The sequence below is a fragment of the Coregonus lavaretus genome (assembly GCF_964263955.1).
Source record: "Coregonus lavaretus genome assembly, chromosome: 31".
NCBI classification, from domain to species: domain Eukaryota; kingdom Metazoa; phylum Chordata; class Actinopteri; order Salmoniformes; family Salmonidae; genus Coregonus; species Coregonus lavaretus.
In genome coordinates this window covers 22908199-22920812 of record NC_140018.1, presented here as the reverse complement: position 1 = coordinate 22920812, position 12614 = coordinate 22908199, and the positions used below count along the sequence as shown (strand labels likewise).

The 12614-nt window shown below is 45.4% G+C and overlaps 1 protein-coding gene across 1 annotated transcript in view; it reads right to left on the bottom strand.

The window, feature by feature from the left end:
- LOC311106806 (afadin-like) overlaps window positions 1-12614 on the bottom strand; it is a 121440-nt gene that overhangs the window by 57085 nt on the left and 51741 nt on the right. The window contains exons 2-5 of the mRNA XM_084149184.1: window positions 4614-4809; window positions 3861-3973; window positions 2250-2398; window positions 1883-2043 (exon numbers count right to left, since the gene is read on the bottom strand). Coding sequence (XP_084005310.1) covers window positions 1883-2043; window positions 2250-2398; window positions 3861-3973; window positions 4614-4809 — 619 coding nt within the window. The remainder of the gene's footprint in view (window positions 1-1882; window positions 2044-2249; window positions 2399-3860; window positions 3974-4613; window positions 4810-12614) is intronic.

Below are 12614 nucleotides of genomic sequence, written 5' to 3'. Positions count from 1 at the left end.
CAGGATGGCTCACTCCACACCACCATTTATAGGAAAAGTACGGACCGCAATACTATCCTCATGGCGGACCGTTTTCACCCCACTAGTCTGATTAAGAACATTCCCTTCAGACAACAGTATTTGTTGACCGGGAGGAGGATTGAGGAAAAAGCTGTGGAAATGCATTCTAGGTTTCAGACACTGGGATAAAAACCTAGTGTGTTAAACAAGTCTCTCACCAAAGCTAAATCTATGGAAAGAGAAAGTCTTCTCAAACACACCCACAGGCCTCAAAACCCCAAACCAATCTACTCTCTGTCCCGCCACAGCCAGGAGGCCGCCACAGCCAGGAGGCAGCCACAGCCAGGAGGCCGCCAGGGTTTAAGACATCATTAAACGCAATTGGAGCATCATTGAAAGTGATCCTATTCGATGTGTTCACTGAACCCCCAGCATTCTCTTACAGAAGGGCCCCTACCCTCAAGGATAAGTAGGTGCGCAGCGACCTCACCCCAGTAACTAAGCCAAGTTGGCTCCCCAAGGCCACAGGCAACTTCCCATGTGGTAACTGCAATCACAGCAATCACAAAACAAATACGGTCAGGGACCTAGAACCTCTCAAGTGCAATAATTTGTCAACTGCAACACTACATATGTTGGTGTAGAGGCTGGAGTGCCCATGTGGGTGCTTTTACATAGGACATACTAAGAGAAGGCTCAAGGACAGGGATCTTTAAACTGGATCCACTGTATTGCCAGGTCTAAATGAGGAAATTGATTTTCTCCCTTCCTGTAAGAGGTATGTGTTTTATTAATTTTTCTCCATTCTGAAGTTTGCTAACATGAGCTCATGTGTATACAGTTCATTTTTTCCTTTTATGATATTTCATTTCATTTGTGGCGTTGCATTCTCATTATGCCATGTTTATTTTGTTTATCTTTGTATCTTGAATACGTTTTTTTCCCCTTTATCAATTACATATGATAATGAATTGAGTCACTTCCTGTGAGAGTTGGGATATAAACGTGTTTGTCCACCACTATTCTTTGTCACCCTGATGAAGGCTGTTGTAGCTGCAACGCGTTGGTGGTTTTCTATTCTAGCCATAATACATTAAAGGCTTTTACATTCTTCCACTACATGAGAGTACCTTGATTACTTCTGGAAGTTTGTTTGCACAAAGGCTGTTTACTATCCACCATCAACTTATTTTTGTTCTATAGTATTTCATCCCATGATCAAAGAGCACCTCATGGATTAACTATAAACCAAAGAAGTGTTCTTCTCCTGTGTCTCTAGGAGCAAGTCTGAGTAAATAAGTGGCTGGAGGTAGAAAGTTGCCACTAACCACAGATCTAGGAACAGATTAATCTAGATTAAAAACAATGTTTTTACTTATTCTAAACAACACTTGAGATCAACGCATTTTTAAAACAGTTATGTCACAGCTTCACCACTTGACCAAAACGGCTTTGGGATACAGAGTTCAGGCGGCCAAACTATGGAGGGAGGGTAAAAAAACCATCCTGCTGACGTTTTTGGTGTTCCTCCCATGGTTGGCAGCGGGCTGTAAGCCACTGGGAACAAGATGTGAGGCCTGGCAGTCCCAGCCAGTGTGTGGTGTTCACTGAGGACATAGGCTAAAGCGGGTTAGAGTGGCCCCCTGCTCGGTCTGGCCCATGCCTTATGTAATTACAGTATGGGCACAGGGTGTTCTCTACTGGCCACAGATAGGACAGGGACCAGAGACAATGGCTTTGGACTGGCCTATAGGCATATCTCTCGCTCTCACACACACACACACACACACACACACAAAACAGCTCAGCTATCACAGTGTCCTATTCAAATAAAAGTAACACATTTTAAAGTTTGATAGATCCAGGAGTCCCAGGAACCTACCAGAGTCTGGCCTGCCGTCGCTGCTGCGGAACTCCTGCATCCTCTTCTCCAGTTTCTGCTGCCTCCTCCTCTTCATCACCACCTCAGGGTTAGAAATGGTCCTGGTGAAGCTGTTCTCCGGCATGTCCTTGTACACCTCTGCTGCCAGCCTGGAGTTCTCTCTGGAGGAGCAGAAATACAACATTCAGAAGTACTCCATTGCAAACCTACTTACAGAAATAGATTTGCTTTACCATGCAGGTTACTTCTTTATACACTAGCAGTAGGACGAGGGGACGTTCATCGTCAATGAAAACATCATTTTCAACAAGCAAGACTAAGAAAAGGAAACACTATATAAAGCTACAAGTGACATTGCCCTCCTTACCCATCTTCTCTGTTCAGTGCTTGCTCATCTCCGTCCGGAATGTGAGCCTCCTTCTCTCTCTTCTTCTCTCTCTTCTTCTCTTTCTTGGATAGTGTCCGTTTGAAGTTCTGGATCACTCCCTCCTTCTCTGGCCCGTTGCTCTGCACCTTCTGTGGCAAGAGAGAACAAGAGAAAGCGCGAGAGAGAAGGGGAAAGGTTCGATAGGAGGTGAGAGGGTGTGAGGTTTGTTACTAAAGCGGGTCACTTAGCCTAAGTGTTGTATTAAGGCATTCAGTGGTATTAGGGGGCCCCAGAGGGGGACTGTCTGGGCGGTGGGCTGAGGCCTCAGTGACCCTAGGCCTCCACAGAGAGTTGGAACGGGACATACTTAACACCTAGAGCCTGAGGCCTAGGGCTCTGGGCACCAGTCTACCAGCTAGCTGACTTAAACCATCAGCTGACAGAGAACAACAGGGCCAGAGTTCAATCAAAAGCCAAACGTGAACTGACTTGGCTTTCTAGACTTGGCCATAGAAAGCAGAGAGAGAGCAAGAGAGGGTATGAGTGAGTGAGGAGTGAGAGCCTTTTCAGAGGGGATCAGTTGGAGTCTAAATCCCCATAAAGCAATAGATGTGTTAAAGCATTCCAGTGTTCCAGAACTGCCCTGTCAAATGGCTGAGCAGGGGACTCTTCTAATAAGACTGCATCTCTTTCCACTTCCCTAAAGCACTCCAGCAGTCCTCATCTCCTATCGCTAACACACATACACGCTCACACATTCCAGCCTAAAAGCACTCTGGGGAACCCTCTATGTACCTCTAGTAGCAGATGCTTTTAGAAGGAGAGGAGAGGAGCTGCCACTAAGAGGAGTTAAGTGAAGTTTAAGATCTGGTTCCCCTGCTATGACTGGACTGATGAGTTACAGAACAGACTGGGTAAGAGAATGAAGTGTGTTTACGTGTGTGTGTGCACATGCATGTATGTGTATCTTTTATAGCTCTTTACTGCTCCCCTGGGCAGAGGAGGTTGATTATACTCACACTGGACAGAGTGTAGCCACACGTCCCAGAAGATGAAACATACATAACTCATTCACATCTCACACACACACTACTGCCTTTTATCTAGGGCCAGGGGGAGAACCACATATTTGGCTGAGGAAATGGCTCGGGGAGCTGAGGTACTCGAGGTCAAGTCCTCCAGAATAAAATAAAACACATAGTTGCTTCTCTGGGGTGGTAAAGAGCACTAAAGAAGTCTCCGAGCCAGGATGCACATCAACACTTTGAACAGTAAGTCCCTGTGAGCATCTAATGAAATATAGACTTATTCAAGATCATAGCAGTGAACTTGATGGTTGGGTATTTAGTTACAGTGCTACAGAGGCAGAGTAATCTGCTAGTGTTGTCATGGCAGAGGTCCTCCTGTGCAGTAGTTTTGAGTAATTTCACTGATGGCCACATCTAAGACTAGCCTGGGTCCATTATTATTTTTCAATGGTGTAACGCACATTCACAGGAATCCCCAAATCTTGCCATATAGCCCAGTACCTACTTGAGCTGAAGCAGACTGGAAGCCAGGCTAGCCTAAGCCCGCTCTGCTCCTGTTGCTGCTGTTGTTGTCGATACTCACCTTGGGGATGATGTCGTTCTCGTTCTTGAGGACGAAGCGTCCCTCGCGGTCGTCTTTGTTCCAGTTGAGCTGCACCACCAGGGGCTTCTCATCCAGGTCCAGCTTCCGTTCTTCTGCCAGAGAGGGGGAAATCACACTGCTTTACACCCTGTCAACCCACACCAGTTAACACATACTCCTATACAGCCAGCTAGCTAGCTCTGGGCTATATACTCTAGTTTAACATAGATAAACATTAGGATAAGCTTAGGATAAAGTATTAGGATGAGCTTAGGATAAAGCGTTAATGATTTACATAGACAAATGCGGTAGGACTGCTGAGATTTTAAATAGAACTATATAAAAAGCAGGTCTAAATTAGCTTTCATCACTGTGCTAGCAGAAAAGCTATGCTGGCCCACACACACACGCTCTTCCTCTCTCCCCCTCTCTCAATATGAAGAGAGATCAAAGCCTGGACTGAGGGATGCTGATCTCAAGGTCACATAAAGCACCATGGGAGTTGGACACCACACTCCTGTCTTCTCTGTACCGCAGGCTAACAGTCTTCGTCTAGTAACCCCAACAGAGTAGCTAACTCAAAGAAGATTGTCAAACCACATACCCAAACAAATAAGCAACCTGATGTTGAATGTTAGCAGTCTAATGCTAGGTGTGATAAACAACACTTGTTCAATACCCTTGGTCTACTTACTAACAACCCACCACAAAACCCACACCCATCCATCCACCCAACAGACCCCGCACACTCACCCCCGCTGACGTGGACCTCGTAGAGGGAATATTTGGGCGAGGAGAGCATCCTCATGTCGGGCCGGAACTTCTCGGCCAGCGTCTCGATGACGTCTTGAGTGGTGGCCGTGGAGGACACCCGGATACACTTGGTGGCAAAGTTCCCCGCCACGCGGTCCTGGAAGTAGAAACGCATCACACCGTGGAACTCCAAATCCTGAAAGAGAGGGAAGATGAGAAAAGAGAGAGGTGAGGGTCATTCGTTTCCTTCACAGCTGAAGACCTGAAGGGTCGAGTTTGGCTTTTTCCTTTGCTTCTCACACTTTTAAAATAAATACTCCATGCTACACCAACAATGAGCGTCTTGAAAAACCACCACATTTAACACCGAATCAAGTCAAAACCCAACTCTTTTCTTTTGTTGAACGCAGCCTTATTTTGACATTTTGACAACAGTAAACTCATAACCAACCTGCAGCTGTGGCTGATATTTGAGCGAGGAGATTTTTCTGGAACAAGATAAGAAGTAATGAGAAGAGGAGAGGACGGTAGTCGGGGGATAGCTGCTCCTGTTTCTAACCCACCACGGTGAGAGAAGGATTAAAGGAAAGAAGAGGAGAGAGGGGGAAGAAACCCCTGGAGGAACCTGTTCTCCTTATTTGTAGTACAATAGCGAGGCAGGTGCTCTGTAGCTACAGAGATTGAGGAATATGAGCTTAGCCAGGATATGTACATAGACCTGGAATCGCTTGCCATTTCAATAACGGAACACTGGTCACTTGAATAATGTTTACATACTGTTTAACTAATTTCCTATGTATATACTGTATTACAGTCAATCCCATTCTATTCAACTATTGCTGTACATATACTATTCTATCCTATGTATTCTTCAGATATACTACATATTCTATCCACATACAGTCCATTATGTCTATACATCCCATCACACACATATATATATATATATATATATATATATATATATATATATATATATATATATATATATATATATATATATATATATATATATATATATATATATATATATATATATATATATATATATATATATATATATATATATTTTATACTGCGGGCTCCAACATTGCACGTCCATTTCAAATGTGTCCAATCCCTCAGCATGTGACATCACATCAGCCTCACCCCAGGGGCTCATGGGCCAACCAGAACAATGGATGTCAGGAGAGTCACCGTGTGTTTCCTCACCTCTGAAAAAACGTCCTAAAACCACCGCTCAATATGGTGTGTGTGTGTGTGTGTGTGAAAACGGAAGAGCGTTGTGTGTGCGTGAGAGGAATATAGAGAAAGAGTCCCACAAAGATATCTAAATGACCTCATTCCTAACCTGTGACTGGGGGTTCATCTATTGGTTTATTTCCAGACCCAGAATAGTCCTACTACACCTGGGAGAGCTCCGCTCACACACACCCTCCCTTCCTCCCATTACAGGAAACACAGCCCTGAGTCATGTTGAGTCTCATCCCCACTCACTGACCATACAAAATAGACACATACACATGCAGCAATGTCCTTGAAGTTAAGGGAATGGACTTAACAAAGGGCAGAATGTCGAGAGCGCTGTGGTGAGGTAAGGCCCTCTGCATGGTTACTGTATACAGTCATGGACTTTATCTCTAAACTAAGAGTTACCCAGTTAACTCACCCACCTCCACTGACAGACGGAGACAGACAGTCTAGTCTTCACTCCGAGGGGCCCTCACTGACTAGTCTCTCTGACAGAGGCCTGACCTGAGCCTCATAGCAGAGGTGATAAATCAGCTTCACTCCAATATAGCTCCTTTCATCCCACTACCCGCTACACATTCCCAAAATCTCCCTGCCTCCTCAAGCGCAGCATCAGTCTGTGATATATGGCCCCCACACCCCTCCTCCGTCCCGGGGCAGAAATATGGCTGCTTTCATCCCCACCTGGCCTTATGGAAAACCATGTGGAGAGAGATTAAAACGAGTGGGATGGGGGATATTAGAAGGGAACTTAAACTATAGCTGATCAGGCCAGGGAGGCTCTCTGGACCTGGCTGATGATTGAATGTTACAATAGAGACTTGTCTTTGGTCCAGGACAGCAGAGCAGACTGATGGGTTTGAGAGACAGTACTGAAAAGTTATGGTGACGGCCAGTCTACTGCACGTAATGTGACTGACATCAATCAACTGTCGTCAATGCAGGCAACAATATGCTAGAGCTTGAATGAAAAGCTCCATTCGTAGACTCAGTAAAGCACATCTATGAAGAAATAATTGAAAGTCTTTCGAAATGAAAAATTAGAATTTCAACAAGCAAAAGGAGTTACATTACTAATTTAGTAACACTAAATAACTTTTCACCACATCACTGTTGTCATCTAACCAACACCCACCCGTAGTATGCGCTCCAGCAGGTATATCTCACTGGTCATCCCCAAAGCCAATACCTCCTTTGGCCGCCATTCCTTCCAGTTCTCTGCTGCCAATGACCGGAACGAATTGCAAAAATCTCTGAAGCTGGAGACTCTTATCTCCCTCACTAACTTTAAGCATCAGTTGTCAGAGCACCTTACCGATCACTGCACCTGTACACAGCCCATCTGAAATTAGCCCACCCAACTACCTCATCCCCATATTGTTATTTATTTTGCTCATTTGCACCCCAGTATCTCTATTTGCACATCATCTCTTGCACATTTATCATTCCAGTGTTAATACTAATTATTTTGCATTATAACCTATTTATTGCCTTACCTCCATAACTTACTACATTAGCACACACTGTATATATATATATTTTCTGTTGTATTTTTGACTTTATGTTTTGTTTTACCCCATATGTAACTCTGTGTTGTTGTTCTTATCGCACTGCTTTGCTTTATCTTGGCCAGGTCGCAGTTGTAAATGAGAACTTGTTCTCAACTGGCTTACCTGGTTAAATAAAGGTGAAATAAAATTTAAAAATTCTAATATACACTATGCAGTTCCCCTTCAGCCCAGCAGGTGGAACTGCCATGTCAATGTAAACTGGCAGGTAATTTGAATAGTAACAAAGCAGGACTGTAATCAATGAAGGCTTGTTAGCCACTCTATGATGATGTCTGGATGTAAACAATCCCATGGGGAATTCAGTCCACCCTGACTCAACATGCCTGTACAGTTCAGCTCCCCATAAGACAAGAACAGAGGAGTAAAGGCACTTCCATATGTTAGAGGTAAAAAAATCAAAAAAGAAATCCCATCTCTCCCTCTGTCTGTCTACCTCTGGACCAGAAGCAGGTTCACTAGTGTTGCTTTTATCTTTAGTTACAAACCATGTAGACAAAGACCAGCTTTATACACTGAGTGTACAAAACATTAGGAATACCTTGCTAATATTGAGTTGCACCACTTTTTGCACTCAGAGCAGCCGCAATTAGTCGGGCATGAAGTCTACAAGGTGTCGAAAGCGTTCCACAGGGATGCTGGCCCATGTTGACTCCAATGCTTCCCACAGTTGTGTAAAGTTGGCTGGTACTACTCCGAAAAGCTTGTTCAATCTCGTCCCACGGATGCTCAATTGGATTGAGATCTGGTGACTGGGCAGGCCACTGCAGTAAGCTGAATTCACTGTCATGTTCGTGGAACCATTCCTGGACAATCTTAGCCTTGTGGCATGGGACATTATCCTGCTGAAAGAATCAATTCGCAGATAGATACACTGCTGCCATGAAGGGATGCACCTGATTGGCAATGATGTTCAGATATCCTGTGGCGTTCAAACGTTGCTCCACTTTTATCAAGGGGCCCAATGTGTGCCATAAACACACACCCCACACCATCACCACCACCAGCCTGCAATGTTGACACGCGCCTCATGATGGATGCATGTACTCACGTGGTTTTCTACATACCCTAGACCTCCCATCAGCATGAAACATCAGGAACCGGGATTCATCAGACAAGGCATTGTTTTTCCAATTCTCCAGTGTCTAGTGTTTTCATTCCTTAGCCCACTGCAACCGCAGTTTCTTGTTTTACGCTGAAAGAAGTGGAACTCTAAGGTTGTCGGCTGCCATACACCACGTGTCAAGGTACTGCGAGTTGTGCATTATTTTATGGATCTTTGGGCACCAATGTTGTATTGGACTGTCAGTTGACTAACTGTAGTCCGTCTGTTGCTCTGCACAATGTGTGTCAGCCTCCTTTGTCCTCTTTCATCAGTGACCTGTTTTCGACCACTGGCCTGCCGTTGGCTGGACGTCCTTTGGGTGGTGGACCATTCTTGATACATACAGGAAATTGTTGAGCGTGAAAAACCCAGGAGTGTTGCCGTTCTTGACACACTCAAACCAGTGCGGCTGGCACCTACTACCATAACCCGTTCAAAGGCACTTCAATATTTTGTCTTGCCCATTCACCCTCTGAATGGCACACATACACAATCCATGTATCAACTGTCTCAAGGCTTAAAAACCCCTTATTTAACCTGTCTCCTCCCCTTCATCTACACTGATTGAAGTGGATTTAACAGGTGACATCAATAAGGGATCATAGCTTTCACCTGGAGTCACGTGGTCAGTCTGTCATGGAAAGGTGATCCTAATGTTTTGTACACTCAGTGTATATGACAATAATAAAATCTGTTCAATGCCAGATGTGGCCTTTTTTAATCCTACATGATCTGAATGATTGCAGTCCTAGTCAGACGATAAACCCACTGCCCTATAAAGCCCAGTGTATAGCTTCACTAGCTAAAGTAATGCTACGTTAACATGACTTGCATTGACTTGATTCATCTGATATGAGAAATCTTGAGCAAATAGACAGGCAATAGGGACCTACAGTGCACTCGGAAAGTATTCAGACCCCTTCCCTTTTTCCACATTTTGTTATGTTACAGCCTTATTCTAAAATGGATTAAATAAAACATTTCTCATAAATCTACACACAATACCCAATAATGGCAAAGCGAACAGGTTTTTAGAAATGTTTACAAATTTATAAAAAATACAAAAACAGAAATACCTTATTTACATAAGTATTCAGACTCTTTGCTATGAGACTCGGAAATTGAGCTCAGGTGCATCCTGTTTCCATTGATCATCCTTGAGATGTTTCTACAACTTGATTGGAGTCTACCTGTGGTAAATTCAATTGATTGGACATGATTTGGAAAGGCACACACCTGTCTACATAAGGTCCCACAGTTGACAGTGCATGTCAGAGAAAAAAACAAGACATGAGGTTGAAGGAATTGTCCGTAGAGACAGGATTGTGTCGAGGCACAGATCTGGGGAAGGTTTCCAAAACATTTCTGCAGCATTGAAGGTCCCCAAGAACACAGTAGACTCCATCATTCTTAAATGGAAGAAGTTTGGAACCACCAAGACTCTTCCTAGAGCTGGCCGACCGGCCAAACTGAGCAATCGGGGGAGAAGGGCCTTGGTCAGGGAGGTGACCAAGAACCCGATGGTCACTCTGACAGCGCTTCAGAGTTCCTCTGTGGAGATGGGAGAACCTTCCAGAAGGACCGCCATCTCTGCAGCACTCCACCAATCAGGCCTTTATGGTAGAGTGACCAAACGGAGCCACTCCTCAGTAAAAGGCACATGACAGCCCGCTTGGAGTTTGCCAAAAGGCACCTAAAGGACTCTCAGACCACGAGAAACAAGATTCTCTGGTCTGATGAAACCAATATTAAACTCTTTGGCCTGAATGCCAAGCGTCACGTCTGAAGGAAACCTGGCACCATCCTTACGGTGAAGCATGGTGGTGGCAGCATCATGCTGTGGGGATGTTTTTCAGCGACAGGGACTGGGAGACTAGTCAGGATCGAGGGAAAGATGAACGGAGCAAAGTACAGAGAGATCCTTGATGAAAACCTGCTCCAGAGCACTCAGGACCTCAGACTGGGGAGAAGGTTCACCTTCCAACAGGACAACGACCCTTAGCACACAGCCAAGACAACGCAGGAGTGGCTTCGGGACAAGTCTCTGAATGTCCTTGAATGGCACAGCCAGAGCCCAGACATTAACCTTATTGAACAACTCTGGAAATACCTGAAAATAGCTGTGCAGCGACGCTCCCCATCCAACCTGACAGAGCTTGAGAGGATCTGCAGAGAAGAATGGGAGAAACTCCCCAAATACCAAATACAGGTGTGCCACGCTTGTAGCGTCATACCCAAGAAGACTCGAAGCTGCAATCGCTGCCAAAAGGTGCTTCAACAAGAGTCTGAACACTTACATAAATGTGATATGTTTTTTTATTTTGAATACATTTGCAAAAATGTCTAAAAAGCTGTTTTTGCTTTGTCATTATGGGGTATTGTGTGTAGATTGAGGGGAAAAAAACTATTTAATCCATTTTAGAGTAAGGCTGTAACGTAACAAAATGCGGAAAACGTCAAGGGTTCTGAATACTTTCGGACGGCACTGTATATGGATTAACCCCATTTCATATAAATCCTCATTCCACTTTTACCCAGCGGCGGAGAGAGAGGCAGGGGATGAGGAGAAGGGTTGTGTGAGTGTGTCTGCGCACACTGGGCCTCGGGACTACAGCATGGGACTGACATGTCTGCTACACAGAGGGACTCCACAGCATCCTGGCTGTGTCAGTATTCATCTAGCAATTAGTATTTTAATCTGACTGGCTCCAGTCAGAACTGCACTGGGCCAGTGGAGAGAGGGATGGAGGAAGGCGCAGTAGTAGGCTAACTGATGGACAAACAACGGCCAGCCTAACTGGCTAACTTAAGGACAAACGAAACCACGCTCTGCCTGACTAGGCTATCACTAACTACAGCCAAGTGAAGCACGGACCCTGGTCACATGACCAGACCACTGACGGCCACAGGGGAAGAAGTGGAGAGAGAAACAGACAGGAGTGATTGCCATGGTAACAGGGTTAAACCATTGCCCCTGCTAAACCTGTATTTGGCATAGTAACTGCGGTCAGGTTGACCTTTGTCAAGACCAAGATTCAGGCCCTGGAGACAGACATACACAGTCATCCATTCTCAGCGGCACCTTTCCTTCTCCTCCTCCTCAGCCTGAAGCATGCCAGGAGAAATCAATGTCTCTCCTCTAGCAGAGTCAGGTCAGTGTCTTGGATTAACACCACAGACTGCGTGGATGTCTGCATGAGGCAAACCTCTCACATACACACAGCACAGCCTGACCTTGTCAGCAGAGTAATGAAGGGGTTAGAGAAAGCCACATTACCACAGACCTAGAATCAACTGAAGCAACCTGATCCATCTACTGCTGTTAATCATCACATAGACATCATCCACCATCACCACATCCATCCAGCAAGCCCCACCCAGCTCCCTGCACACATATCATGGCCACTGGTAACACTAGCATGGAGGCTGTCACTCCTTCCTCTATCCTCCTTTCTCTCGCCGTCCCTCTCCTCCACTCATCTCCCTTTCTCCTGAGAGACATGACGATGTCTGCCAAGTGGCTGGCCGGAAGGAGAGCACTCAGCAGGATTGGCTGGCTGGGAGGAGCGCAGGCAGGGGATTGGCTAGCTGGGAGGAGAGAAGGCAGCGAATTGGCTGGGAAATCAAGCATTACATCAATCGCTCTCTGCTTTGCATGACAGGAAAATAAAGCATTACATCAACCTCCCCAAGGCTCTGACTGGACAGACTGGAGGATCTACATGGTCACAGCTACTGTAGGGACAGGGACACCCATGGAGGAATATACTACTGTACATACAACATAGACAGCGCTGCTTCTAACTTTAATAGTCCTGCTGTGACTTGGTTGAGAATGAGAGCGATACGCAGCAGCAGATTTGACTCTGGCAATGAGAGGCTAGATTGGGTCTTAACTGAGCCCTGCACATAAAACAGCCGAGGCTCAGTCAGTCAGTCAGTGAGCTGCCTGAGGTTTAAAGGAGAGGAGAACTAAGATTCCTCTCTGTCATCTCTGCAGCGAGGCCACATTAGGCATTTCCCAGGTGTTCTCCATCAGATAGTGACTGAGGGGAGAAAAGAGGTGAGGGTAGAGAA